Source organism: Eptesicus fuscus, chromosome 6, assembly GCF_027574615.1.
Source record: "Eptesicus fuscus isolate TK198812 chromosome 6, DD_ASM_mEF_20220401, whole genome shotgun sequence".
In the NCBI taxonomy this organism is placed as follows: Eukaryota; Metazoa; Chordata; class Mammalia; order Chiroptera; family Vespertilionidae; genus Eptesicus; species Eptesicus fuscus.
In genome coordinates, this window is record NC_072478.1 from 105,365,703 (window position 1) to 105,392,963 (window position 27,261).

At 59.8% G+C, this 27,261-nt stretch overlaps 1 protein-coding gene across 2 annotated transcripts; it reads left to right on the forward strand.

Annotated features, from left to right (window-relative positions):
- Positions 1-29: 29 nt before the first annotated feature.
- Positions 30-27,261, forward strand: TECPR1 (tectonin beta-propeller repeat containing 1). 2 transcript variants are annotated; one of them, XM_054718238.1, is made up of 25 exons: positions 30-123; positions 4,495-4,730; positions 5,169-5,351; positions 5,655-5,777; positions 6,955-7,080; positions 9,014-9,188; positions 9,298-9,398; positions 10,739-10,840; positions 12,058-12,203; positions 16,069-16,544; positions 16,775-16,920; positions 17,783-17,938; positions 18,412-18,561; positions 18,677-18,834; positions 19,540-19,667; positions 20,661-20,763; positions 21,552-21,648; positions 21,721-21,800; positions 22,700-22,756; positions 23,228-23,408; positions 23,671-23,806; positions 24,520-24,612; positions 25,297-25,403; positions 25,532-25,664; positions 25,849-27,261. In XM_054718238.1, the coding sequence occupies exons 1-25, from the start codon at positions 30-32 to the stop codon at positions 26,028-26,030; spliced, it is 3,669 nt and encodes a 1,222-aa protein (XP_054574213.1). In that variant the 3' UTR covers positions 26,031-27,261. The 2 variants fall into 2 exon arrangements, with proteins under 2 accessions (XP_054574213.1, XP_027987663.2); XM_028131862.2 differs by having other exon boundaries at positions 25,545-25,664.

Consider the following 27,261-nt stretch of genomic DNA (forward strand, 5'->3'; position numbering starts at 1 on the left):
CTGCTTCTGCGTCACGGAGAGGCCGGCCAATGGGCGCGGGCCTGGCTGCCGCTTCCTACGCGCCCGCTGTCCGAGCGGCTGAGAAGCGATCGCGGCGACCCTGCCCGCCGGGCGCCGGCCCAGGTGAGTGCAGCGGGGGCCCGGGCTCGGCGACAGCGCCCCAGCCTCTCCGGACAGGTCGGGGCGACGGAGGCCGCGGCGCCTCCTCCCCCGGCGGCTGCGATGCCCGACGGTAGGAGGGAGGGCGGGGCTGCGCCCGTGCTCTTTTCTGCCCGGGGATTCGGGCGCCGCCCCCGCCCCCCGGAACGCGGCGGCCAGGTGACGCCGGCCCCCCAGCCCTCGCTCTGGAGTGACGCGTGAGGCGGGGGGCCGGAGCCCGGCAGGTTTGGAGGATCGCGCCGGGAGGAGCCCGCTGTCCCTCTGGGCAGTGGCGGGAGCAAATCTGCTTGGCGTGGGATTAGCGCGGGCAGATGGTCCGGGCCCGGCGCTCCGACTGCGCTCCTGGCGGCCGGGCCGGGAGCCCACCTGTCGCCCAAGTGCACGGAGCGGGAACGCAGCGAGGCTGACCCGCCCGCGGTGATGGGGACGCGGGGCCCCTCCTGCCCGGGCGCCGGGCGGACCTTGCTCCAAGAAAGGGCTCTACGACCATGCATGCCCCGCTGTGTTCTCCTGCCTCTTTGGACCCTCATGTCGCCTTCCAACAGCCCCCGCAGTTGGCAGGCAGTCATCCACCTTGTTTGCCAGGACTGTTTGCCAAGGGGGTGGGATTGACGGGGTGCAATAGGGAAACAAACCAACAGGCAGCCTTTCACGAAGGATCCTGAAGCCGACTCGGGGAAGTAAATGCTTCAGGCGCTTCCTTGGAATTATGATCCTGTTCCCCACCCCACCTGCCTCGGGCACTTTGGCCTGAAGGGATCTGTTAATAAACCCCTGCAGATAGGCAGAGGGCTCTGCGAATGACCGAATGACCGAAGGTCCCACTGGAATTCATTGTGCCCAAGTTCTTGATGAACCGGAAGTGGCTTTCCTGAAAGATGTTCCTTCCATCCCTTCACCCCTACAAAACAAAAGAAATGCCAGGACCCCAGAATCACGGGATTAAAGCTCCAACCCTCCATTCAAGAGTCCTCTGACCCAGTGACCCAGTGTCCCCGACAGGTTACCTGATCACCTCACACCTGGGAAGTGGCCTGTAGGGAGCCGGGGCAGCACCCTGGCAGAGGTGGGAAGGAGGTGCAGCTGACCTAGGTAGGATATTCACGCCCTGTCATCTTTAGCTGAGAAGGGACTGGAGCCCAGGCCCCACTCGGAAGGCAGTTTGCAAACACAACCCCACCCCCATCCTTCCTCTGCAGTAGGTGCCCCAAGGTTCAATTACTGGTATGTCTGTGTGGGAATTACTGCTTAGTCAGTTCTCTGAGGGAAAGTGTATCAAATACAAGTCAAAGTCCCCATTCATTGACTTCCACCTGCAGACTGAGCCTGACTTAACAGGTCACATATACAATGAACTGTCAGCTAAGAGATATCTTTGAAGACTGGAGTTATATTAAAAACTAGAGGCCCGGTGCACGAAATTTGTGCACAGGAGGGAGGGGGGTGTGTCCCCTCAGCCCAGCCTGCACCCTCTCCAATCTGGGACCACTCGGGAGATGTCCAACTGCCCACAGGGATCGGGCCTAAACCGGCAGTCAGACATCCCTCTCACAATCCAGGACTGCTGGCTCCCAACAGCTCACCTGCCTGCCTTCCTGATTGCTCCTAACCACTTCTGCCTGCCAGCCTGATCACCCCCTAACTGCTCCCCTGCCGGCCCAGTCACCCCCAACTGCCCTCCTCTGCCAGCCTGGTCACCCCTAACTGCCCCCCCCCTGCAGGCCCGGTCGCCCCCAACTACCCTCCCCTGCAGGCCCGGTCGCCCCCAACTGCCCTCCCCTGCAGGCCTGGTCACTCCCAACTGCCCTCCCCTGCAGGCTTGGTTCCCCCCAACTTCCCTCCCTCCCCTGCAGGCCTGGTTGCTCCCAACTGCCCTCCCTGCCGGTCATCTTGTGGCGGCCATCTTGTGTGAGGGCGTGACAGTCAATTTGCATATTACCTCTTTATTATAAAGGATAACACCATCGGAACCAACATTTCCCCTCCAAAAAAAACCTTACTTTTCTCCCCCAATAATTTATGAGGATTTTTAAGCATACAACCAAGTTGAAAGAATTATACAGTAAGCACTCACACGCCCACCACCTAGATTCTACTGTGGATGTTTTGCTATATTTGCTTTATCGCACACCTGTCCACCTATTTTGACCTGGCTGCTGACCTGACGTAATTAGTGACTTTTGGCTTTCCTGGAGCAATAGTTCTGTCTTAGCTCAGGGAGTTGGCAGTGTGGTGGTCGGAGGTGGTGGTAATTATTTCTATCTTCAGTTAAAGACCTACTGTGTGCAGAGCACTGTAGGTGCTGAGGAAATGAAGAGGCTGAAGACTCAGGCTGACCAGAAAGGGGCTTGATTTTTGGTTTTGTTTTTAAGAGATAGAAGGTAAGTGGCAATTTGTGGTAGCAAATGCCAGGTAATAAGATGACAGCAGTAACATTCATTGCGTTCTTGATGGGTGCTGAGCACTATTTATTAAAAGCTCTGCAAAAAATAAATTAATAAATACAAGAAAAGCTCTGTACCTGTATTATATCATTTAATTCTCAGAACCACATAGGTAGGTCATGATTCCTTTTTGCCTTTTACAGATCACGAACCTGAGACACAGAGGTTAGTTGACTTTTGGTGGTGCTGGAAAGAAGTGTAGCCAGGACCCGAATTCCAACAGTCTGGGTCTGAGGTGGCTCTGGGCACTCTTAGTCACAGTGTAGACGCCACGGGATAGGGGACCCTCAGGCCTGACCAGGGAGGAGCAAAGGGGTCACTGGGCGTTGCCGCAGTTCTTCCAGGGGCCCCAGCTCGGGCACCGGGACTCAGGTGCCAGTTTCCAAGTGGCTCCAGAATGCTGGTATTCTGACTTCCCATATGTTTGACCTGGCGCCGGTGCCCTAGGAGACAGATGGAGGTTCTGAGAGAGCTCCCCTGGGGTACGTGTCCCAGTATTTCCCAAGCTTGACTCCTGTCCCTTGTGCTTCCTTTCTTCCTGTTCCTTATTCTCCTCTCACTTCCTTTCTAACTTGTCACTTCTCTTGGTGTTTGTAAGACCATTTGTCCCCAAAAGGCCTGTTTGCCAATGGCAGATGCTCCTGTGTTCAGACGCGGTCCATCTCGTGTTGACATTGCAGTCGCCAGCCTTCCAAAGTGCCCTCGCTCCTCTGGCATTCACAGAGGCAGCCTGGCCCAGCTCAGGGGGCCCAGACTGCCTCCTGGTGGCTCCAGTTTCCAAACCAGACCGGCTCTGTCCTCACCTTCTGGCTCTTCCCTCCGTCCTAGCCCTTGGGCAGGCTTTAATCTTGGATGTGGGAGAGCTCCTCACCGCCATTCCCCCTGCCGCCCTCATCCAGCTGCTGTTTGGCTGCCATGGGTCTGGCCACATGGCCCTGCTATGGAGGGAGGCTCAGTCCTACCCACTGCCAGGCTCCAGGAGTTACGCCCCAGGGTCAGCAGCACAGACATTCCCCAGGGTGAGGGGCGTGGCCAGTGGCAGAGTGCAGGGGTTGCCTCGCCCACTCTCTGCCGAGAAGAAAGAGAAAAAGGAACAGGAATGGAGAAAGGCAGGAGACGGATGGGGAAGAGAGAGAAGTGGTCACGCAAGGAGAGTGAAAATAGGACTCACACACCCCTGCCACACAGCCGCCGGGCTCCTGCAGGACCATGCCAGGCTCTGGCTAGGGTGCCAGGCCCACGTGGTGTCCCCCACCAAACCCATAAAGGAAGGTCCCAGCGGGACCAGCACAAGGGAGGGGACCCTCCCACCGTGGGGCAGAGGCTTCCTGGGGTGGCAGCAGGACATTATTTGGAATTCAACTAAATCTGTGACTTTTCATTGATTCTTTTTTAAAAAAATACGTTTTTATTGACTTCAGAGAGAGGGAGGGAGAGGAAGAGATAGAAACATCAATGATGAGAATCATTGATCGGCTGCCTCCTGCACACCCCCTACTGGGGATCAAGCCCAAAACCCAGGCATGTGCCCTGACGGAGAATCACCATGGCCTCCTGGTTCATAGGTCGGTGCTCAACCACGGAGCCACACTGGCCGGACTCATTGATTCTTTTGGCATGAAAGATCTGAAGGCAACATGACAGAATAATATTCATTTAATCTCTGTGTTCTTTTGGATGCTTGAAAGAAGTCCCCGCAATGAGGGACAGAAAGGCAAAGAACGAAAAAGGGCCCTAGACTGGAAGCCGGGCTCTGCTTCCCATTTGTGGGGTGACCATTCACCCACTGTGTGGACTGCATTTTGCCATCTGTGGTATGAGCCTAGAGCTGGTTGTGGACACGACACTGACACTGACCCTCGCCCGTCACCTCCGGTTTTCTTTCCTGCAGCCCTTGCCGCCATGCCCAGCTCGGCGCTGTGGGCGGTGGACCTCTTCGGGAGGGTGTACACACTCTCCACAGCCGGGCAGTACTGGGAGCTGTGTAGGGACACCCAGCTGGAGTTCAAGCGGGTCAGCGCGGCCACTCAGGGCTGCTGGGGCATCGCCTGCGACAACCAGGTCTACGTGTACGTGTGCGCCAGTGACGTCCCCATCCGCTGCCAGGAGGAGGCCTATGAGAATCAGGTGGGGCACGCGTGTTTGGGTTGCTGAGTTGGTTGGTTGGCTGGCTGGTTGGGAAATAAAGTCCCCACTCACCAGACTTCCAGACGGTTCCCATGTTCGGCTAAAGATCCAAGTTGCATGGTGTCATGGGCCTTTGGGACCAGAACCCCTGTTGTGTCCTCACCGAGGCAGGCTGGTCAGGTTCACACAAGGGTGGGCCCCCAGCGGTTTCCAGGAGCCCAGAACGGGCCAGGCCCTCCACTGCTGGCCCCTGGGAGGTGTCCTGTGGCAGGTTCTCTGCCCTTTGGGGCCGTGATGATGTGCTGGCTGATCCCCGAGTTCCAGGCAGGCCCTCTGTTCACATCCCTCCATGGAGATGAGCTGGAGTGCCCTGCTGGCAGGGGCCTGGCCTCCCCAGGCAGCTGCAGGCCTAGAGCCCGTGCCTGCCTCCACCCTCAGCGCTGGAACCCTGTGGGGGGCTTCTGCGAGAAGCTCCTGCCGAGTGACCGCTGGCCGTGGAGCGACGTGAGTGGGCTCCAGCATCGGCCGCTGGACGGGGTGGCGCTGCCCTCGCCGCACTGGGAATGGGAGTCCGACTGGTACGTGGATGAGAACTTTGGAGGGGAACCCACCGAGAAAGGGGTAGGTGAACTTGGTTCCTGTGTGGCTCCACGTGGGGAAGGAATGCTTTGGGCTCAGCCCGTCCCCTCAGTGCTGTCCCCAGTGTCCTGTGGCAGCCGACCCCGGCCTTTGCCCTGCATGCACCCCGCTTTCTGCACAGGATTGGTGGGGATCTGTGCTATTCCTTTGCCCTGCATGCACCCCACTTTCTGCACAGGATCAGTGGGTATCAGTGCTGTTCCTCCTTCTGCCTGCTCCCCCTTCCCCAGCCCTATCACTTCGTTCCCCCAGAGCCTTACAGAGCACCCCCACCTTGTATTTCAGGGGTGGACATATGCCATGGACTTCCCTGCCACTTACACGAGGGACAAGAAGTGGAATTCTTACGTGAGGCGGCGGAGGTGGATCCGGTACAGGAGATACAAGTCCCGCGACACCTGGGCCAAGGTCGGAGCCTGCCTGTGGCCTGGGGGTGGGGCAGGGCCCACAGAAGTCCCACTGCTGGGAGGATCACATGGACCCTCATTTCTGCCTTCCTGCCTGTGCACAGAGGGTGCCACCCCCACACTGGGACCTGGCCTTTGATTGTCTCCTGGGAACACTGTGGCACTGCGTGTCCCTTCCTCTGGGAGAAGGCCACGTGGGGAGGCAGGCCAGATTGGCCCAGGACAGCACAGAACCTGTCCTGACCCTGGTCTCCAGCTGCCCTGTCCCAGAATGAGGCTCAGTCTGTGCACATCTTCCTCCTTTATTCCTGAACTAGAGGCCCGGTGCACAAAATTCATGCACGGGTAGGGTCTCTAGGCTTGGCCAGTGATCAGGGCTGATTGGGGCCTTCCAGATGCTGGCCAGGGCCTCCCTTCCCCAGCTGCCAGCTGCTGGTCGGGGCCTTCCTTCATTCCGCACCCTCCCCTGGTGGTCAGTGCACGTCATAACAAGCGATAGAACTCCAGGTCAAACTCCCATGGGGACACTTGGCATATTAGCCTTTTATATATATATATATATATATATATATATATATATATATATATACACTTTGGCTCTTGTATTGACCCAGACAAACCTCCCAACTTAGGGACATGAGGCCTGGACTGGGTCCTGCATGGCCTTCGAATGAGGGGAAGGCCTCGAGCCCTCACCAGACCTCTCTAGAGGGTCCACGCTTTGAGGTGGGTCTGCCAGCCCAGCCAACCTGCCCGTTGGGCTGGGAGCACCCCAGAGAACAAGGGCTTACACCGCAGGGCCACCTTCTGTGATCGGCCCCCTCTTGGTGGGGGATGGAGTCCCAGCGTGCAGGTCACTGCAAAGCACAGAGCCATACCCTATGTGTGCAGCTGCCTTCCTTGCTGGAGCAGCAGTGACCACTCGGGGATGGCAGCTGGAGCCTGGTGGCTGGCAGAGGGAGGACAGGGTAGAGAGCACCCAGGGGAGGAAGCCGGTGTTCTGACGTGCCTGCTCTGTGAAGTCAGGCAGCTGTGCGCTGAGGTGGAGAGTGAAGGCAGCGTGCTGAGGGCCTGTGGCACCGCTGGTGCAGGGCAGCTGTCTACCAGGAGGGGAACAGTGCCATCTGTCGGCCCAAGTGTCCTCAAGGACTGACTGCCCCTGCCTCCACCTGTTTCAGATCCCTTCAAAGGATGACCCCAAACAGCTGCCCGACCCCTTCAACGACCTCTCCGTGGGGGGGTGGGAGATCACAGAGGAGCCCGTGGGCCACCTGTCCGTGTGGGCTGTGTCTCTGCAGGGAAAGGTAAGGCTGTGGCCCCTGTGCCTTGAGCAGGGGGTGGCTGAGGGGGTGGCCACAGTCAGGAGTGGACAGGAGATAAGTCGGCCTTCGTTGTCCTCCTAGAGGTGAAGGAAGGAGGAGGGCTGCCCCTGAGACCTCCTCGCCTCCTGTCCCCACAGCAGGTGGCATTTATCAGGGTCCCCATAATTGCCCTTTCTGTGAATCCTGCTGTGCTGTTGACCCCCTGGATTCTACTCCTCCCAGAAGCCTCTGACCTCCCACCCTACTCCTGGCCCTGGCCTGGCCCTCCTATGAGCCCCCAAAGCACTGACCAGTGCCCACCCTGGGCTCAGATGCCATCAGTGTAGTCTCCTCAGACAGACTCAAGAGTTCCCTGCCAACTCCCTGTGGCACCTCCACACCAGTCTCTAGAAGTACTGCTGGTTGGTGGGTGAACGGGGATGGGTAGGTGGGATGCATGGATGGATGGGTGGAAGGGTGGGTGGGTGGATGGATGGATGGACGAATGGATGGGTATGTGGACGGGGGATGTTTGGTGAGGGGAGGAGACCCTTTTCTCAAGGAGGATGTAAATTAAACAAAGTAATAAAACCAACCCGACTACAGCAGCAGCATAGGTGGCCCTGAGTGGGGTGACCCAGCACTTACTCGTGATTCAATCCTCCGTTCCACAAACTGACCAAAATCCTCTGATTGGCTTTGGGACAGTCACGGCAGGCTTTTATCAGGCTTACCTCCGGGGTCCTATTTGGGCCTGGCTTCGGTCAACCACAGTGTTTCTGAACTATGCTGCAGGGCCTGGCTTGGGACAGAGCCCCCACCGAGGGGCCATGCCCACCTGGAAGCAAAGAGAAGGGAGAATGGGGGCTCAAGAGCAGTGTTTGTGCTGCCGGCTGTGAGCCAGCGCTGCCCTGCACCAGCCCTGAGGTCCGCACAAGCTGTGACCAGGACCCTGGGCTCCAGGAGAAGCTGGGAGACAGGGGGGGCCCTAAACCAGAGGTAGCAGAGGGAGGCTGTCCAGGCCTAGTTCTGCAGTGCGGGCTGTAGGGGTGAGGCAACAGGGTTGGGAGGCCATGGTACCCAATATGGAGACAGGTCCTAGGAGGGGGCCCCAAGCCCTCCTAGACCACACAGCAATGTGCAGCCCCCTCCAGATGAAATGTGCCAGGCAGCGCGCACATGTGATCAGGTGGCTCAGTCTTAAATATTTGGTTATGCTGACTGTCTTCAGGTTAAAGAGAAAAAGAAAGTGTGTTTTATTTATTTTTTTTTTATTTCAGAGAGAAGGAGGGAGAGGGAGAGAGAGATAGAAACATCAATGATGAGAGAGAATCATTGATCAGCTGCCTCCTGCATGCCCCCCACCAGGGACCAAGCCCGAAACCCGGGCACATACCCTGATCAGAATCGAACCATGACCTCCCAGTCCATGGGTCGACACTCAACCACTGACCCACACTGGCCAGGCATCTTAGACAGCTTAGACATTCCTACGAAGGAGAGTGGTCAGCTTCCCCTAGAGACAGGTGTTTTGAGAGCGTGTCACCACTAGAGTGTGCAGGACGCCCAAGCTGGGGCTAAGTTCTCCCATCCAAGTACTAACCAGGCCCGACCCTGCTGAGCTTCCGAGATCAGACGAGATTGGGCGCGTTCAGGGTGGTATGGCTGTAGACATGGGGCTGAGTTCTCACTGTGCACATGGGTGAGTGAGGAGGGGGTTGTCCCCTAGGACAGCGGAAATCCAGGTGTGGCATTTTTAGCCGCCGGGAGAGATCTCCGCCTTTGGCACTCTGGGCCCTGGTCTCCCAGGACTCCACCCATGCTTGGCCTGTGCGTGTGCTGACGCAAATGCAGCCCAGCTTGGGCAGCTGGGTTCTTCACGGAGTCCTGGCCTGGCCCCGCTGGACCCTTCCTGTGGGCTTCTCTCACCTCCCAGGTGTGGTACAGAGAGGACGTCAGCCACCCCAACCCAGAAGGCTCATCGTGGTCCCACGTGGACACTCCGGGGGAGGTGGTCCAGATCAGCTGTGGGCCTCACGACCTCCTGTGGGTCACGCTCTGGGAGGGGCAGGCCTTGGTTCGGGAAGGAATCAACAGGAACAACCCCAAAGGTGGGAGACCTACACCCATACAGGGAGCAGGGGGTGGGGGGGGGGTGCCCAGCTTCTCCCAGGTGCGCTTGCTGATGGGGACCCTGCGCTTTCTTCTGGGGTCGAGTAGGAAGTTCCTGGTGCCTAGTGGAGCCTCCCACCTCTGAAAACGGCATCATGCACGTCTCCGTGGGAGTGGGCGTGGTCTGGGCCGTCACCAAGGACCGGAAAGTAAGGCTGGGTCGAAGCGGGGCTGGGTCCCAGGACTCTGTTTCACGCTGAGGGCGGGGTGTGTTGTTCTTTTGTCCTGAACCCTTGAGAACAAATTAGCCGAGCACCGTGCACTGTCTGTGTTGCGTCCGAGATGTCCGGCACCTGCAGAATCCCGCCTGCTCGGGCCCTGTGCCAAGTGCGGGACAGCGGCATTGCTCACTCGATAGGCCGTAACATCACAAGGAATCAGAAGCTGGTTTTCTAAAACCCTCACCTAATTGGTTGCCTCCCCCTGCTCCTGTTCGTGCTTGTCATTTTTATGTATTCTTTTTCCCCATTGATTTTTAGAGAGTGGAAGAGAGGGAGGAGAGAGAGAAATATCGATAAGAGAGCAAAACATCGATGTGAGAGAGACACATTGATTGGTTGCCTCCCGCATGTGCCCCGACCAGGGCCAGGGACGAACCTGCAACTGAGGTACATGCCCTTGACCAGGAATCGAACCCGAGACCCTTAGGTCCCTGGGCTGAAGCTCTAACCACTTAGCAAAACCAGCCAGGGCTGGTCATTTTTATTTTATCAGAGGCAAGGCCACTAAAATAAGCTGATTTCAGGTTGCTTACAAGTTCTCTAACCCCACTCACATCAAGGGCATCCCCTAACATCCAGGGGGACGGGTCTCCCACACATCCAGTCCATCTCCAGTGAAGCTCCAGAGCCTCAGGCCACACGCCCCCTTGGAAAGTACAGATGGGCTATCCCCCCCGGGTCCCCAAGCACCCCACTCTCAGATCAACAGATAAATGAGCAGCAGATTAGATTAATAGGAGCAGTTTGCTCAGCCTTAAGACAAATATTCGGTTATATGTGAGCTAAGGTGGGGGTTGCACGGAGGCCCACGGGATGGGGTGTCACTGGTCAGGCTCACAGGTCAGAGTCTGGATTTGAGGTGGAGTATGTGCCCTCCCCTCCCCCACCTCCTCCCAGCTCCCACTGCACCAGTCAGCCGACACCTGCTGCTACCTGCTGCCAACAGGTGCCACTAGTGTCTGAACTGGTGGGGAGGAGGTTCTGGAATGATTCAGGCAGTCTTGTCTCCTGGAGGGACAATGCCCTGAGCCAGAGAATGGACAGGAAGCCACCAGGACAGGTGTGACTGGGGACAGGTGACCCTCAGCCCGGAGGGATGTGGGCGAGAGGCACGGGGCGAACGTTCCTTCCTAAAGGATGTGCTGTGCTCATTTGCGGCATGAACCAGAGGGTCAGATGATTCATTTGTTCTTTCGCTTTAATTGAGAACAAAGCACCCCACCTGTGTCAGTGGCACTCCAGGAGGCGTTTGTGTCTGCCTTTCCCAGGTGTGGTTCCGCAGAGGCGTCAACTCGCACAACCCCTGTGGCACCAGCTGGATCGAGATGGTTGGAGAAATGACGATGGTGGACGTGGGGCTCAACGACCAGGTGCGCCGTGGTTCCACGCCTCGCTTCCCGGGGGCGGGTCTCAAACGGGGGCTCCTGATGCTTCCTCCCCGCATCTCTTCCTGGTGCCCCCATGGGTGGTTGGGGAGGGGGGGTCCCAGCACCTCCACACTCTGCCAGCCTTTGTCCCAGAGCCCCCGCCTGCCTTGGGTCACCACCAGCCCCCCACAGGACCCCCAGAGCAGGGGCAGGGAGCACAGATCTGGGGGAGAGACATGCATCCCGGAGACTAGAAGAGTTTGGTTGAGAAATATTGGGGAAATCAGACCACCAGGGAAGGACAAAGCTGATCTTCCCGACTTTCTAGATGCAGTGTCTCTTACACGTCACCCGTGTAGTTCGCACTGCGTAACCCCCTCCTCGTCAATAATGAGGTCTGGCGATTTTTAAGACTCGATGTGTGAAGGTGACATGTCCCCCCTGTTGCACAGGGATGGAAGCTCCCCCAGGGGTGCTGGCCCTCCCCCCACCTGCCCCAGTGAGCTGTGTGCATAGCGGTCAGGGGTGAGGCAGGCGCCAGCAGGTGCACACAGGAATGGAGCACCAGGCCAGCCCTCCTGGCAGAGGCATGGGAGCCCTCCCAGCAAGGCCTCCTGGGGCCAAGGCTGGGGCCCGTCAGGCACCCCAAGTCTAGGCTCGAAATGGTTGCTCCCTGGACCCCTCCCCTGGGCCCTTCGGCTGCCCAGCACCCCTTCCTCGGCGCCCAGAGGCAGAGGGAAGAGCCACCTTTCCCATGGAAGATGAGGTCAGGATCAAGGAGGTTATTTTACTGAAAGACCAGGACCACCCTCTGTTCACTGGGAACAGCTTCCCTCCCACCAGAGACAAGATGAGCACATGTGGGCTTCGTGTCCCAGCCCAGCGCCCACCGGCACCACCACCTACTCTGGCCCCGGGTCTGCCTGAAGGTCGAGGAGCCGCACAGGCCCCTGCTTCTCCTGAGCTTGGTGCCGAGCCCTCACCCAACGGCGCTAGACTCCACTTCCTGAATTTTACCTCTGCACTCACCCCACGGCCACGCCATCCACCTTCCACCCCCAACACGTCCAAAACACGTGTACACACACCCCACTGCGTGTACAGACACACCCTCTGGTCTTGGGGCGCTCCCCTCAACCCCATCCTCCTCCCACACCCCCAAAGGGAGGAGAGCCCCCAGGTCTGCCCCGGCTTCCCACCCAGCAGCACCTCTGTTCCAGGTCTGGGGCATCGGCTATGAGGACCGGGCCGTGTACTTCCGGCATGGCGTCACCCCGAGCGAGCTCAGTGGGAAGATGTGGAAGGCCATTGTCGCCAGCCGAGTGTGTGACCGGTCGCACTCCGGCAGCTCCTCAAGTCTCCTCAGGTGATCTCAGGGGCGCGGGGCATGGAGGAACCGGGCGGGGAAGGGCTCCGTGGCCTCAGTGGGCAGTGTCTGGAGCCTCCTCGCGGGCAGGAAAAAACTGCAGCCTGTGGGTCCCCCTGCCTGTGCCTGGTGTTCGGGCTGGTCCCGCGGGTGGGAGGTGAGCGAGGCTGGGATGCCTGTCCCTGGTGGAGCCACGGATTATCCCTGAGCAGGACTGGCCTATTGGTTCTGGTACCTCAAGGTCAGGGGAGAAAAGGCCTCTTCGCAGGTGGATGCTCAGGGATGAGGATGGGCGGTCTCTCTCCTCTGGAGCTGGGACTTCAGCCTGGGGCGTGCCCCAGACCCTCTGGGGACTGGGTCCCTCGGTGTTTTCCAGGCCCCGCCCCCAGAGCATCTGTTTCTGTAGATACGGGCACCCGAGATTTTGTTTCTTGCACCGGCCCCAGGTGTGCTGCTGCCTCAGTTCTGGGGCCACACTGAGGTCCTTGGTTCTAGAGAGTGTGGGTGAGGCCCAGCTCCGCCCACCGGCCCTTAGATTGCAGGCAGGTGATTTAGCGTCGGCTCCGTCCGCTCCACACGGTGCTCCCCAGCCCGCCAGGTTCCTGTCTGCAGCCTGGGCCCTCCCACAGCCTGGTGGTCATTGCACTGTTGCATCACCAGCTGAGAGAACTGGGAGGCCAGCCAGGCAGGGTTTCCTCCACTTACCGGAAGTTTCCGTCTCAGCTGGTGGTTCTCACGCTGAGCAGCACATTGGAATCAGCTGAGAAGCTTCTGAAACTACTGATGCCAAAAATCTGCCTGACCTTGCAGTCGGCAGTGGCTTCTTAAATACAAAAAAAAAGCACAAGAAACAAAAGGAAAGATAGATGGGACTTCATCAAAATGAGAAGTTTTATGCACCAAAGCACACTATCAAGAGAGTGAAAAGATAATTCAATGGGAGAAAGTATTTGCAAAGCATATATTTGACAAGGGCCTAGTATCTAGAATACACATCAAGAACTCTTACAGCGTGACAAGGACAAACAACCCAATTTTAAAAGGGCAAATGACTTGAATGCATTTCTGCAAAGTAGATAGGTGAATGGCCATCAAGCGCAGGGAAAGATGCCAGGTGTCGTCAGTCATTGGGGAAATGCAAGCCGAGGCCCAGGTGAGATGCCAATGCACACCCACCAGAACAGCCGCGATCAAAAAGCAGGGCAGTGAAAGGGTTGAGATGTGGAGGAACTGGAACTCTGTACACAACTGGCAGGAATTGAGTGTTGGGAAGCAGCCTGGCAGCCCCTCGGGAAGTTAAAGATCGAGTCACCTTGTGACCGAGCAGTTTCGCTCCTAGACAGGTACCTGAAAGAATGGAAAACAGGTGCTCACTCAACACATGCGTGCGAATGTTTGTAGAAGCAGGACTCACACCTGCCAGAAGGTGGAAACAACCCAATGTCCGTCCTGGGTGAATGGAGTAGTACTAGTGAAATGGGGTCTAGCCATAAAGCAGAATATCATTCAGCAATAAAAAGGAGTGAAGTACCGCCCTGGCTGATGTTTCTCGGTGATGAGAGTGTCGGTGATGAGAGTGTCGGCCGAGTACCGAAGGCTCCAGGGTTCGATTCCCAGTCAAGGGACGTACCTGGGTTGCAGGTTCTATCCACAGCCCTGGTCAGGACATGTGAGGAAGGCAACCAATTGATGTGTCTTTCTCACATTGTTTCTGTTTCTCTTCCCCTTCCTTCCTCCTCTTCCTTCCCGCCTTCCACTCTCTCTAAAAATCAATGGGAAAGATATCCTCAGGTGAGGAATAAATAAATAAATAAATAAATAAATAAATAAATAGAAAGAAACGGCCTGCCCAGCGTGGCTCAGTGATTGAGTGTTAACCTAGGAACCAGGAGGTCATGGTTTGATTCCTGGTCAGGGCACATGCCTGGGTCTCGGGCTTGCTTCCCAGTGTGGAGCCTGCAGGAGGTAGCCAATCGATGATTCTCTCTCATCATTGATGTTTCTCTCTCTCCCTTCCTCTCTGAAATCAATAAAAATATCTCTATATATAAAAGACTAATATGCGAAGTGTCCAACTATCCAGGTAATGATATCACATAGCAATGCCCGGCTTCCTCTCCCTAGTGACTAGCCTCCTTGCAGTTTTTTTTTTAAATATATTTTATTGATTTTTTTACAGAGAGGAAGGGAGAGGGATAGAGAGCCAGAAACATTGATGAGAGAGAAACATTGATCAGCTGCCTCCTGCATACCCCCTACTGGGGATGTGCCTGCAACCAAGGCATATGCCCTTGACTGGAATCGAACCCGGGACCCTTCAGTCCACAGGCCGACGCTCTATCCACTGAGCCAAACCGGTTAGAGCTCCTTGCAGTTTCTTCAGCCCAGGAGCATGACTTGCTTTATAGCCAGGTGCAAACATTTTACACTTTTAACCAAATGTCTGTGAAGCGTTTTCCCATGCCTCATCCCATTTGATCCTCACAGAAGTCCTGGAGTAGGTAGATAGGAGACTCAGTGGAATCCTATTTTCTTTTCATTAGCTGGAAAACGGAGATTTAGAAAGCGTAGACACTTGACCTGACTGAAACGAAGTAAGAAATGGTGGATCTTGACAATGACTTCAGGTTTTCTCGCTGCACAGAATATAGTCAAACACTGCTGCAGTTAAATATTTTACCCTTTGTTCTCCCTGCGTGATCTACAATAATAATCTGCTTCGTGTTGATATTTACTGCTGTGTTGCTGACAATTACCTGAAAGAGAAGTTGGGGTGCTTCACTGGGATAGAAAAAGTTTAGCTAAATCAGAAAGCAGGTCTAATCAAGCAAGTTTATTCTCTATCTATAAAAGGCTGTTGACTTGCTCATGCGCAATACATATAAAGCTCTCACTGGTGCCAACCGCACACATGTGTTTCGACCTGGCATTGTCAATCGTGAATTTGGTTAACACTTCTATTATAGAGAAAGGGCGAATAGCGATATTAAAATATTTCTTCTAATTAATTTCCTTTCAATGTGCACAAATTTGTGCACCAGGCCACTACTATTAAAATTAAAAATAAATAAAAAGGAACGAAGTACTGCCACAACATGAGTGAACCTTGACATCATTATACTAAGTCACAGAAGCTAGTACCAAAAGGTCACGTTTTGTATGATGTCATTTACATAAAGTGTCCAGAATAGGCAAATCCATAGTGACAGAAAGCACATTAGTGGTTGCCAGGAAGCTGGGCAAGAGGAGGATGGAGCCCTAATCGGTTTGGCTCAGTGGATAGAGCGTCGGCCTGCGGACTGAAAGGTCCCAGGTTCGATTCCGGTCAAGGGCATGTACCTTGGTTGCGGGCACATCCCCAGTGGGGATGTGCGGGAGACAGCTGATCGATGTTTCTCTCTCATTGATGTTTCTGACTCTCTATCCCTCTCCCTTCCTCTCTGTAGAAAATCAATAAAATATATTTAAAAAAAAAAAAAAAGAGGAGGATGGAGAGTGACTCAGTGGTACAGTGTTTCCATTTGGGGTGATGAGAAGATTCTGGAACTTGGTTGTGGTGATGGTGACACAACATTATGAATATACATAATGCCACTGCATTGCGTGATTTAAAATGGTGAACTTTATAGCACACGTATTTTGCCACAATAAAAAAAAAGATATTAGATCTCCACGTCCAGGAATATTGATTTGATGGGCGTGGACACGGCCTGGGTGTCGGGACTGCGCACAGAGCCCAGCTCCCTGTGTTGCACAGAGAAGCTGTGACTTGCCCGGGGGTCACACAGGTTCTCGGTGGTGGAGCAGGTGAGCAGCACGTGTTCCTCCCTCCAGAGAGTCACAGCTCTGCCCCCTTCGTCCCCAGCGCTGGCTGTTTCTTTGGTGACGAGGTGAGGGTCAGTGGCGATTCCTGCGCGCCGAGCGACACGGATGCCTCCTCGGAAGCTGAGAGACCAGGGCCTGAGCAGCCTGTCCCTGCAGAGTCTCCGGAAAGTCCCGGCAACTCCAAGGGCAGCTCGGCCTCAGGCCCAGGCACCACCAAGACCGCAGAGCATGCCTTGGAGGGTGCCAGCCCGGCTGATGGGACCCCGGGGCCTGAGCCTTGCCCTGGCCAGGCCTCCACCCCTGCCGAGCTGCCCTGGACCAGTATCGACCTGAAGGAGCCCAAGAAAGCGCCCAGCCACTCCGCTGAGACCACCGGCCTCTCCTCGCTGGAGATGCTCCCACTGGGCTTGGAGGAGCCCTACTGCGCTGACGACCACCCGCTGTGGGTCTGGGTGTCAGGAGGAGGCTGTGCCGTGGAGGCCCACACTGTGCTCAAGTGGTTCACCGCGCAGTCGGGTAAGAGCGTGCCCCGGGGGAGGGAGCAGGCCTGCTGCCCTGTGCTTGCCGTTCTAGGCTGGACTGGGGGACATCAGGGAGAAGGATGTGGGGAGGGCTCGTGGGCATTTTCGGGAGATCATAGCTTTCTAGCAAGAAAGGGCTGACGTAAAAACAAAAACAAAACCCTGGCCTGCTGCCCAGCTGTGGGCGGGCCAGACATCTGGCCCTGAGGCTCTGGCCGGCCGCAGGCCTGTCTTCCTCCACGCAGACACTGTCCCTGTCCATCACGCCGGCCCAGACCGCCGCCTGGCGGAAGCAGATCTTCCAGCAGCTGACGGAAAGGACCAAGCGGGAGCTGGAGAACTTCCGACACTACGAACAGGCCGTGGAGCAGGTGGGTGGGCGCCGGGCACAGTTTCTCCGCCGGCATTTACTGAGTGCCTACTGTTTACCAGCCCCAAGGTGAGGTGGGAGAAACAGACAGATGGATGCCTGCATCCCTCTGTCCATCTCTCTCGGATGGGAAGCCTGCCTTTCTCCTTGTAGATTCCATAATGAAAAAACAAGTTCGTTCCTTTATTTGTCCACCCGGAGGCCTCTGTCAGGCCCCACTGTGATGCGGGCACAGCGTAGACCCTGGGACCAGAGACCACTGCAGCCTCAGCGGGTGGTGGGGTGGGATTCACCGTCCTCTCCCTGCAGGAGGGTCCCCACGTGCCCGACGGGCAGTGTTTTATTGAGAACTGGGGACAGGATTGAGGGTGGTCTCGGCTCCCTCAGGCCGAGCCCAGCCCCTGGAGGCGGGAACTACATGAAGGACTCAGCTGGGTTCATGCAGAGGACCCGCTGTGTCTCAAATGGTGGCACAAGCATCTCCCCGTGGCCAAGGGGCCACCCGGCAGGCGGCAGGGTGTGCGCCCGCTTTGCCACTGGCTCCCTCTGTGATGCTGGGCCAGGCACAGGATCCCCCCAGGCCTCGTTTCCCCACCCAGAACAAGGGGTGACTGTGACCCCCAGGCTGTGTGTGCCGCTGACACTGGCTTGCAGCCTGGCCCCTGTTGGGGTCTGATAGTGTCCCTTGTCGTTGGGGTGAAGTGGGGGAGCTGGGAGCGCTGGGCGGGAGTCCCCTGTGAGGTGGCGAAGGGACTGGGGCCAGGGTAGCTCTGTGGTGCTGGGAACTGGGCACACGCAGGGCCCAAGTCGGGGGCCCGGGGGCGCGCCTGTGACGGTCTCTCGCCCTCGGGCCTGTGCTGCAGTCCGTGTGGGTGAAGACGGGGGCCCTGCAGTGGTGGTGCGACTGGAAGCCCCACAAGTGGGTGGACGTCCGCGTGGCCCTGGAGCAGTTCACGGGGCACGACGGGGCCCGGGACAGCATCCTCTTCATCTACTACGTGGTCCACGAGGAGAAGAAGGTGCAGGGGAGGGGCAGGCGGGAGGGGTGCGGTGCCCGGGGGAGGCGGGTGCAGGAGCAGGCCTGGGACGCTGGCCCCGAGGTGCCCAGCCCAGGACAGCGTCTGGCACCTACAAAGCCCCAGCCCCTACGACAGAGTCCCCGTCAGTGGCGGGCAGGTGTTGGCGGCCCGCAGAGCCATCTCCCGGGTCTGATGCTGGCAGGCTCCCGTGTCTCAGGAGAAGTCGGGCTCACAGAAATAAAGCCGCCCCCGCACCCCCCAGGGCTGGGTCTGAACCAGTCAGTCCAAGAGCCCTTGCCATGAAAGGTAAAACCCCGCACCTGCTCGTGAGCTGGGCTTCCATGCTGGGACTCCCAGAGCCACCAGCAAAACCAGAGGGCCAGGGTCCCAAGGACCAGCTCTGTGGAAAGGGGGGCACCCAGGCCGACCCTGTCCATCCGGGTGACAGCCTCGCCGTCGCCCTCTGTGCGCAGTACCTGCACGTGTTCCTCAATGAGGTGACGACACTGGTCCCCGTGCTCAATGAGGACAAGCACTCCTTCGCCCTGTACACCCCCGAGAGGACCCGGCAGAGGTGGCCCGTGCGTCTGGCTACTGCCACCGAGCAGGACATGAATGACTGGGTGAGTGGGCAGTGACCCCACAGGCCAGGGGTCAAGGGGCAGCAGACTTAGGGCAGCCCAGCCTTGGCCTACTGCCCGCCCCTTCCCAGTGGTGACCGCCATCTGCCCACGCCAGCTGGCCCTGCTCAACCTGTCCTGCTGTGAGAGCCGGCGGGTCCTCGGCCGCCCCTCCCTGCAGGCCATCTGGTCCATCACCTGCAAGGGCGACATCTTCGTGAGTGAGCCCAGCCCGGACCTGGAGGCCCCTGAGCACCCGCTGCCCTGCGACCAGATGTGAGTCCACCCTGGCTGGCCACTGCCACCCGCAGCCAGCGCCGAGGCTCCCCAAGGAGGGGCCCCCGCAGGACACACGGCCTCGCTTCCTGCCGCCAGCCACATGGCCGGCTGGTTCCCAGGCCTGAGCCTGCCGGGCCTGTGCGAAGACCCTGCCCAGGGGGACATCAGGGCGGGGCACCCTGCTGAACAGTGTCTGTGTCAGAGTGAGGGGATGGCTCTGCAGGTGGCATTTAAAACCAGGAGGTGGAATGAGGCCACCCACTGGGGACAGCGTGATAGAATCTGGGGCACCCACCCTTTTGGTGGGAACATGGTGCCCCCACTTCTGTCCCCAGAAGGTCACCCAGAGCCAGGGAGGACCAGGGAGACACGAGACTAGAAGGCCCCGCCCAGGAGGGGACCGTGGCTGTCTGCCCGCCCTTTGGTGATCCACTCATTTGAAAAAGTCACATCCCCTCTGGTGCCAGTGGCGGGACCTGGGCCACAGGAGGTTGACCCAGGTGGCAGCCGCACCCTGCACTCTGCCCCCCAGAGGGCCTCACCGTCAGTGCAGCAGAGCAGGCGTCGCTGGCTGGCGTGGCTCAGACAGACGATGAGCCGACCCTGCTCCCTGCCTACTCACTGTCCCAGGCCCCAGGGCTCCGGGGGGAGGCTGGAAGGCCTGCTGGGGTCGCTTCCCCGCCCTCTCTCCCCTCCTCCCAGGTTCTGGCGGCAGATGGGCGGCCACCTGCGGGTGGTGGAGGCCAGCAGCCGGGGCGTGGTGTGGGGCATCGGCTACGACGGCACAGCCTGGGTGTACACAGGTGGCTACGGAGGAGGCTGCTTCCAAGGTGAGGGTGGCCCGCGCCCCGAGCTGGCAAGCCTGGCTCCCCGCCCTGCACAGCCTTCCTAGCAGTTCCCTCTCGTCCCTCTGGCTCCCCGGCCCCACGCCAGAGCCGCCGTCCCGGTGTTGACACTCAGTTGGCAGCCAGGTGACAGGTGACCTTCAGCACTGCCAGCCTCTGCAGGGAACGTTCCTGGGCCAGCCAGGAGGCATGACAGCCCGGAGACCAGGCCTCGCCTCCCACGTGCCTTCCCGGCCTCGAAGGCTCTAGAAAGGCGGCCACAGAGGCCTCCACCCTGTCCAAGCCCCCATTTCATAGACGAGCCTCAGGCACAGGGGCAGCCCGGCACCGGGGTCCCCTGACTCCCAGGCCCAGGTTCCAGCTCCTCGTTAGGTGGGTTGTGCCTCGGGCTGGGAGCCCCGTGCGCTCCCCCAGCTCTGGGAGGCAGGGGTCCCTTTCTCCTACTGGGAAATGGAGCAGAAACAACGCTGGGACGGGACACTCCATGCCCACGCCCTGCGCTGGGGTGGCTGACGCTGTAGAACTGTGTGTCCACTGAGACCACGGGCCGCACCTCTCACAGGACTAACAGCATCCGTGTTGGTGAGGCCGGAAGTACCTTAGTCCCCACTTCACAAACGAGGAGATTGGGGCTCCTGGAGGTTAGTGAGTGTTAATAGGGGTGAGCTGGTTGGGCCTCTCACCTGGCCAGTCCAGGTAAGTGGGACGGTGAGGGGTAAGAGGTGCAGCCAGAACAGAGTGTGAGACGGAGGAGCTGGCGGGGGTGTGGATGGGTGAATAGCAGGTTCTCCTCACCAAGGTTAGGCAAACCCAGAACAGTCAGAGGCCCCGGCTGGCCGGCCCCTGCGAGGTAAGCTCAGCAGGCCTGTGAGCCCCTCTCGACTGACCTTCAGCCTGACCTCCCCACCCAGTCTCTGGGGCCTTTGGGGCCCAACGGGCAGGTGCAGCCCACGGCCTGGCAGCCTCTTCTCCCCCCAGGCCTGGCCAGCAGCACCGGTAACATCTACCCGCAGTCAGATGTGAAGTGCGTCTACATCTATGAGAACCAGCGCTGGAACCCCGTCACGGGCTACACCAGCAGGTGAGCACGCAGCGTGGACGCTGCATCAGCTGCTGGGGGGCTGCATCAGCTGCTGTGGCCCAGGCCACAGTCTGACAGAACGGGGCAGCCACGGCCAAGGGGCTGATGCAGCGTGAGAGCTGGCGTCGGCCCCGCCATGGCCTCACGGCGCTTTTCTTCTTGAGTCTTTATTTTTTATTATTATTATTTTTTTAAATATATTTTATTTATTTTTTACAGAGAGGAAGAGAGAGGGATAGAGTCAGAAACATCAATGAGAGAGAAACATCGATCAGCTGCCTCCTGCACACCCCCTATTGGGGATGTGCCCGCAACCAAGGTACATGCCCTTGACCGGAATTGAACCTGGGACCCTTGAGTCCGCAGGCCGACGCTCTATCCACTGAGCCAAACCGGTTTTGGCTCTTCTTGAGTCTTTAAATGTAAGGAATACTTAACAACTCACTTGGGAGGTACAACATACATGAAATGCACAAAACGTAAATGTACATACAATGAGCTACAGATCGATCTGTATGCGTGGAGACAGGTTCATCCATAGATAGGGGTAGACAGAGAGGTGGGCTTTCTGCCCTCACCGTGGCCACAGCCCTCCATGGATTGCAGGCCAGGCCCCCTCATGATGTGGGGTCACCCCAATTGTGGTCCCGGGCCTGGGGCAGTTCATCCCTTCGGAGGTGCAGTGGTCCCGGTGTGTCTGTCACTGGCCAGTGCCTGGGTGGGACAGGCTGTTCTTGCCTCTCGAGTCACACACAGACACACACACACTCCCGCCTTGTCCTGCGCAGGGGTCTTCCCACGGACCGGTACATGTGGAGCGACGCCACGGGGCTGCAGGAGTGCACCAAGGCGGGCACGAAGCCCCCCTCCCTTCAGTGGAGCTGGGTGAGGTCCGGCGGTGGGGCGGGCAGGGGTTGGAGTGGAAGGTCGGCCCGCACTGACCCGCCCCTTCCCCAGGTTTCTGACTGGTCCGTGGACTTCAGCGTTCCTGGGGGCACTGACCAAGATGGGTGGCAGTATGCCAGTGACTTCCCTTCGTAAGCATCTCTCTCTCTCTCTCTCTCTCTCTCTCTCTCTCTCTCTCTGTATGGGGAGGCCCTCATGGGGCTGCCCTGAGTATCAGGGGGTGTGGCCCAGCCAGACCCTCCTCCCCAGCAGTGGCCTCACCACCCTGCCAGGCAGAGCCCTGCCCTCTGCCCCCCACCCCCCAAGCACCTGGCACAGCTGAGGAGCAGACCCTGTGTGCCTGCCTCAGCTGCCAGCAGGGTTTGGAACCGGCTGGAGAGGTGTGGGGGGGCTCAGATGGGCCCACGGAGGATGCCATGGCTCCTTCGACACCTGTCTGGTGTCTGCCCAGCAGGGTGCGGGAGGGCCAGCTGGGGACCTGGCTCACCAGCTGAGGGGTCTCGGAGCTTTGGGCCAGGCAGGAGGCCAAGTGTCAGAGCGGGCAGTGCAAGGAGAAGCGGCTGACAAGCCTGCTGGGCTGGGGTCCCTGGCAGGGGCGGGGCGGGGCCCCAGGCCTTCAGGGAACACCAGTCATAGGTTCGAGTGGAAGACGAGCTGGAGAGCCCAGCCAGGGCCTGAGCCATGAGCCGACCAAGGAGGTGACAGGTGCCAGAGGCCTCGGGCCCTCGGCCTGGCTGTTCCCAGGAGAGCTCTGGTTGGGCCTGGGGTGGCGAGGGCGCAGAGCTCCCTTAGCTAGAACCCCCGGTCCGGCAGCTGCCATGTCCTGGCCCTGGGAGACCCCAGCCAGGCAGGAGGTGTCTGAAGGAGGAGCGTCGTGTCCTGTGATACCTGCTCCCTCAGCCCACTCCCCAGCTCACAGGCTCCGTGTACCAATGGAGAGAGAGTGTGTGCACGCATGTGTGTGCGCATGTGTGTGCAGTGTCCCTTTCCCCGAAGGGGTCTCGATTTCGGCTTCTTCTTCCTCTTGCAGCTCATATCACGGGTACAAAACCATGAGGGATTTTGTCAGGAGGAGGTGCTGGGCCAGGTAAAGACTGAGCACAAGGTAGCTGGGGTGTGGCCTGGCCCCTCGTCCTGGTCCCGCCCAGGCCAGACCCCCCTCCTCTGACCTCAGGCCCCTGGAAGGAACTGGGAGGCCGTGGGGAGGGAAAACAGAATCAAAGTAAATGTCAGCCCAGGAAGTGCCCGCGGCTCCCAACGCTTATTTCTGGAGAGTTTGCTTTCAAGAACAAATAAGAAAAATGTCATTGGCAGCCTCTGCTTGTAGGCAGGACAGGAGGCCTGGCTCAGGGAGGGAGCGGCCGGGGCAGGAGGGTGGGTCCACCCATCCAGGAAGGGGTGCCCACCCAGGTGCGGGGTGGGTGGGGTGTCCTGCCCTCCCCGGGGTCCCACGGAGGCTGCTTCCTCCTGAGCCTCCGAGTGCCCAGGGAGGCGGCCCGCGGCTGGCAGTAGCCTCTGGGTGCCCAGGTGCCCAGGCTGTGCTCTCCCCACTGCACAGGAAATGCAAGCTGGTGACCAGCGGGCCCTGGCTGGAAGTGCCCCCCATCGCCCTCAGGGACGTGTCCATCATTCCCGAGAGCCCGGGCGCCGACGAGAGTGGGCACAGCATCGCACTCTGGGCCGTCAGTGACAAGGGGGACGTGCTGTGCCGCCTGGGTGTGTCCGAGCTCAACCCCGCGGTGAGCACCCCAGTCCCTGCCTCTGGGGACCACCGGCCTGCCCCCCTGTGGTCACTCTCGGGGTTCTGACAGATTGTTCCAGAAATAGGACTCCTGCTGAGGAGTCCGGCGAGGCATGGGCCCGCCCAGGGGTCACCAGGCTCTGGGGGCAGTTGGAACCGAGGGTGAGGTTGGCGTGAGGAGCCGCCAGCTCCTGGGCCCGGGGCTGGGGTGGCAGAGGCTGGGCCAGGCAGCCCTCAGCGCCTCCTCGCTCGGTCTCCAGGGCGCCTCCTGGCTGCACGTGGGCACCGACCAGCCCTTCGCCTCAGTCTCCATCGGGGGCTGCTGCCAGGTGTGGGCCGTGGCGAGGGACGGCTCTGCCTTCTACAGGGGCTCCGTGTCCCCCTCCAAGCCGGCCGGTGAGTGCCGCCTGCCCTGGAGGGGAGGGCTGTCGGCGAGGCTCAGTGCGGGGAGGCTGCTGACGGCCCTGGCTTCCCGTTCCCTCAGCGAGCACGTGGTCAAAGCGGCCTGCGGCCCAGCTGCTGGCACAGCCAGGGTCCCGAGGCCACGGCCTGCCCCGCAGCTGCGCTTCACCGTCCTGGCCTCCTGCCAGGGCAGCTGGTGGTGGGCACTCTTGGGTGCCTTGCAGGTCCTGCCCGCCAGGGCACAGGCCTGTTGGGCCCCTCCTGGGGTGGCCCCGCTCGGCCCACTCCAAAGTGGCCACTCCCGGAGGACAGCCTAGGCCGGCGTGTTCTTGACTGGATGTCTGGACAGTGTCCGGCCCGGGGGAGGGCGGCACCGGGATGGACGGATGGAGAGGTGGTGGCTGGTGCGTCGTGCCTTCCACACGGGGCCTCGGGCCTCGGGTTTGCACAGCAGCTGCAGGGCTGGCTCTTGCCCACATGCCGGGCTGGGCACCGTGTGTGCCTGCCTGTGAGACCAGCCCCTCCATCTGGAACCTGCCCCGGCCTCTCTTGGGCCTTGAGAGAGGCCAGGGTGTTGGAGGTCAGCAGGGCATGGCCAGTGCACCCCCACCCACCCTGGGAGCTGGGAGGAGGCCATGGGCCCCCACGCGCCTGGGGTCGCAGGTTCGGTGCTTCCCAGGCACACCCAAGTCCGACTCCCTCTGCAGGTGACTGCTGGTACCACATCCCGTCTCCTGCCAAGCAGAGGCTGAAGCAGGTGTCTGTGGGCCAGACGTCCGTGTACGCTGTGGATGAGAATGGCAAGTTGTTCCTGGTCCCCAGTGGTCACCAGGGGGGTTGGGGTTCTCTGAGCACCCCGATGTGATGAGACCCTCACCAGCCCCCAGGTCCCTGACACAAGACCTTCATAAGCCACCAGGAGAGGCCCGAGGTCAGCCTCCAAACAGATCCCTCCCCATGTTCCCTAGGATGGGGACCCCGGCCCTCCCCCAGGTGGTCAGCCCTGCCTGGGCGAGGGCACAGTGCCAAGGCCTGGGTGACGCTGCACAGCGGGGCCTGTGACCTGCGAGCCCCGCGACAGGCCCTGGGGGAGCAGATGGCCACATGGCGCTGCCTCCGGCGCCTCTGGCACCGCTCCGAGTCCGGTTGTGCAGTTGTCCCGGCTGAGCGCTGAGCGAGGGAAGGCAGGGCGGGGACTGGCCGGGGACCCAGGCCCCAGTTCCAGACCGTCCTCTGTGTGTAAAGGATTCCTTGTCCTCAGTTTCTCATGCGTAGAAAGCAGAGGAGGGTGCCAGCCCAGCCCAGTGGCACTGGGTGTGGGGCGGGCAGAGCTGGTCCTCGGCTTCTCTCTCGCTGTGGGTCAGGGAAGCCCAGCCAGTGTGGGGACGCGGGGGCAGTGGGGGGCCAGACCACTGGCTTCGCAGACCCTGCGGTGGGTCCCGACGCCCTGGGCCTCACCGTGGGTCACACCCTTCTCTCCCCAGGGAACCTGTGGTACCGCCAGGGGGTCACGCCCAGCTACCCGCAGGGCTCCAGCTGGGAGCACGTGTCCAACAATGTGCGCCGAGTGTCCGTGGGGCCCCTGGACCAGGTCTGGGGCTCGGGGGCAGGGCTGATGCTCACTCTGGGGTTGGGGACTTAGGGGGCTCAGGTTCCTGCTCTGGTCTCCCCACTGCCGTCCCCACGGTGCCACCACAGCCAGGGCTGGGCCTTCAGCAGGTCTGTGTTCCAGGTCTGGGTCATTGCCAACAAAGTCCAGGGCAGCCACAGCCTGAGCCAGGGAACCGTGTGTCACCGCACAGGCGTGCAGCCGCTGGAGCCCAAGGGGCAGGGCTGGGACTACGGCATCGGGGTGAGCGAGCCGGGATGGCTGCTGGGCCAGGGCTGCCTGGTCACGTTGTACCTGCTCCCCGATGGCCTGGGGTTGGTGGGAGACCCGGGCAGTCCCTCGGGGGTCCTTGGGCCCCAGCCGTCTGGAAGGATGGCCTCTGCCCCTCGACCCCCTGCGGCCCTGGTGACGCAGCTCTCTCCTTCAGGGGGGCTGGGACCACATCTCCATCCGGGCCAATGCCACCAGGGCTCCCAGGAGCACATCCCAGGAGACGGCTGGCGAGCAGGGCCTCCCCAGCGGGCCCTCGAGTGTGGCCGGTGCCTTGCAGGAGGCCGTGGGCCCCGTCTGCTGCTGAGGCCACCTCCCTCACCTGGTGGTGCCGTCTGAGGAACCCGTCGGAGTGAGCCTCTCTGTGCTGAAATGTGGGTCCTGGCGTGGCTTGCGGGGACCTGGCCTGCGGTCACAGCTCAGGCACCAGAAACAGCCCAGAAATGTGAAGCTGTGGACGTCCCCCACACTGTCCCTGCGAGCACGGAGGCGCTGGTGTGGAGTGGGCGCCCTCACCCGGCCTCTCCCACCCGTCCGTTCCCCCTCAGCCTCCGCCTTCCCAGGGCGGGAACCTAGAGCCTGGAACCTCCAGGAAGGCTGGCCCCTGGGAAAGCCGAGCCCCCCAGAGCCCCCGGTGGCCCAGGGGTCCAAACGCAGAAGTAGCTGGGGGCTCGGGGCCGTGGCCCACGCTGTGATCTTTCTCAGCACGGGACTTGCAGATACAGTCTCATTCCAAAGGTCAAGGGCGGGGTTGGCAGGTCCGAAACAAATGCTGGAGAGGTGTGCCCTTCCCCAGGTGGGCATGGGCCCCGCGGGTGGACAGAGGACCGACGGCCTGGGAGAAGTGGTTGGAGTGTCAGCTGGCCCCTCTCCGGATGGGGCTGGGGCTGGGACATCATGCAGGGGAGGGGCAGGGATGGAGACCGAGGCCCAGCCAGGCGGTAGGAGGGCACCTCCCAAGCGCCCCCTCCTGTCCCGCAGCTTCTGGCTGCTTTTTATCCGACGACGCCCCAGTCCGTAAAGTCCCCAGTTTGCTTCCTACAACCAGTCCAGGTCTCCGAGCTGCTCTCACCCTCAGGTCCCATTGGTGGGTTGTCCTGACCACCACGCGCCCTCCTGAGTGGCCACACCTGAGAGCAGCCCAGGCACTGGGCCCCCCCTGACCCGTGCAGGACGGCTGGGACGGTGGAGTGTGACCACATAGCCCTTCCCAGGGGCTTCCCCCGCATGCTGGCAGGAGGGCTCAGTACCTCCTTCGAGGTGCCCTCCCCGGGGACATTTGAGGGTGCCAGCAGCCTCTGCATTTGCAGGTGGGACCAGGAGGCGTGAGTCTGAGCCCAGGGCCCAGAGGGGCCTTGTGGGGTTGCCAGTCTCGGTCTGTTTACATCCCTTCGTCAGGGGCTGCCTGGGCATTAAGGTTCAATCTACAGCAGCTGCTGTCCTCTCGCTGTGACTCCCCGTGGCCGGTCTCCCCCTGTCCTTCCTCTCACTGCTGAGCACCAACTGTTTACCTGCTCAGCATCACTGAACCCTCTTGAGTCCCAGATGCTTTATTCAATTAAAACTTACA

Excerpts from the sequence above, each read along its gene's own strand:
- TECPR1 (XM_054718238.1), top strand. The coding sequence starts at position 30 with ATGGGCGCGGGCCTGGCTGCCGCTTCCTACGCGCCCGCTGTCCGAGCG. Across the intron at positions 124-4,494 it reads CCCGCCGGGCGCCGGCCCAG|CCCTTGCCGCCATGCCCAGC; the intron begins GTGAGTGCAGCG and ends TCTTTCCTGCAG. Across the intron at positions 5,352-5,654 it reads GGGAACCCACCGAGAAAGGG|GGGTGGACATATGCCATGGA; the intron begins GTAGGTGAACTT and ends CTTGTATTTCAG.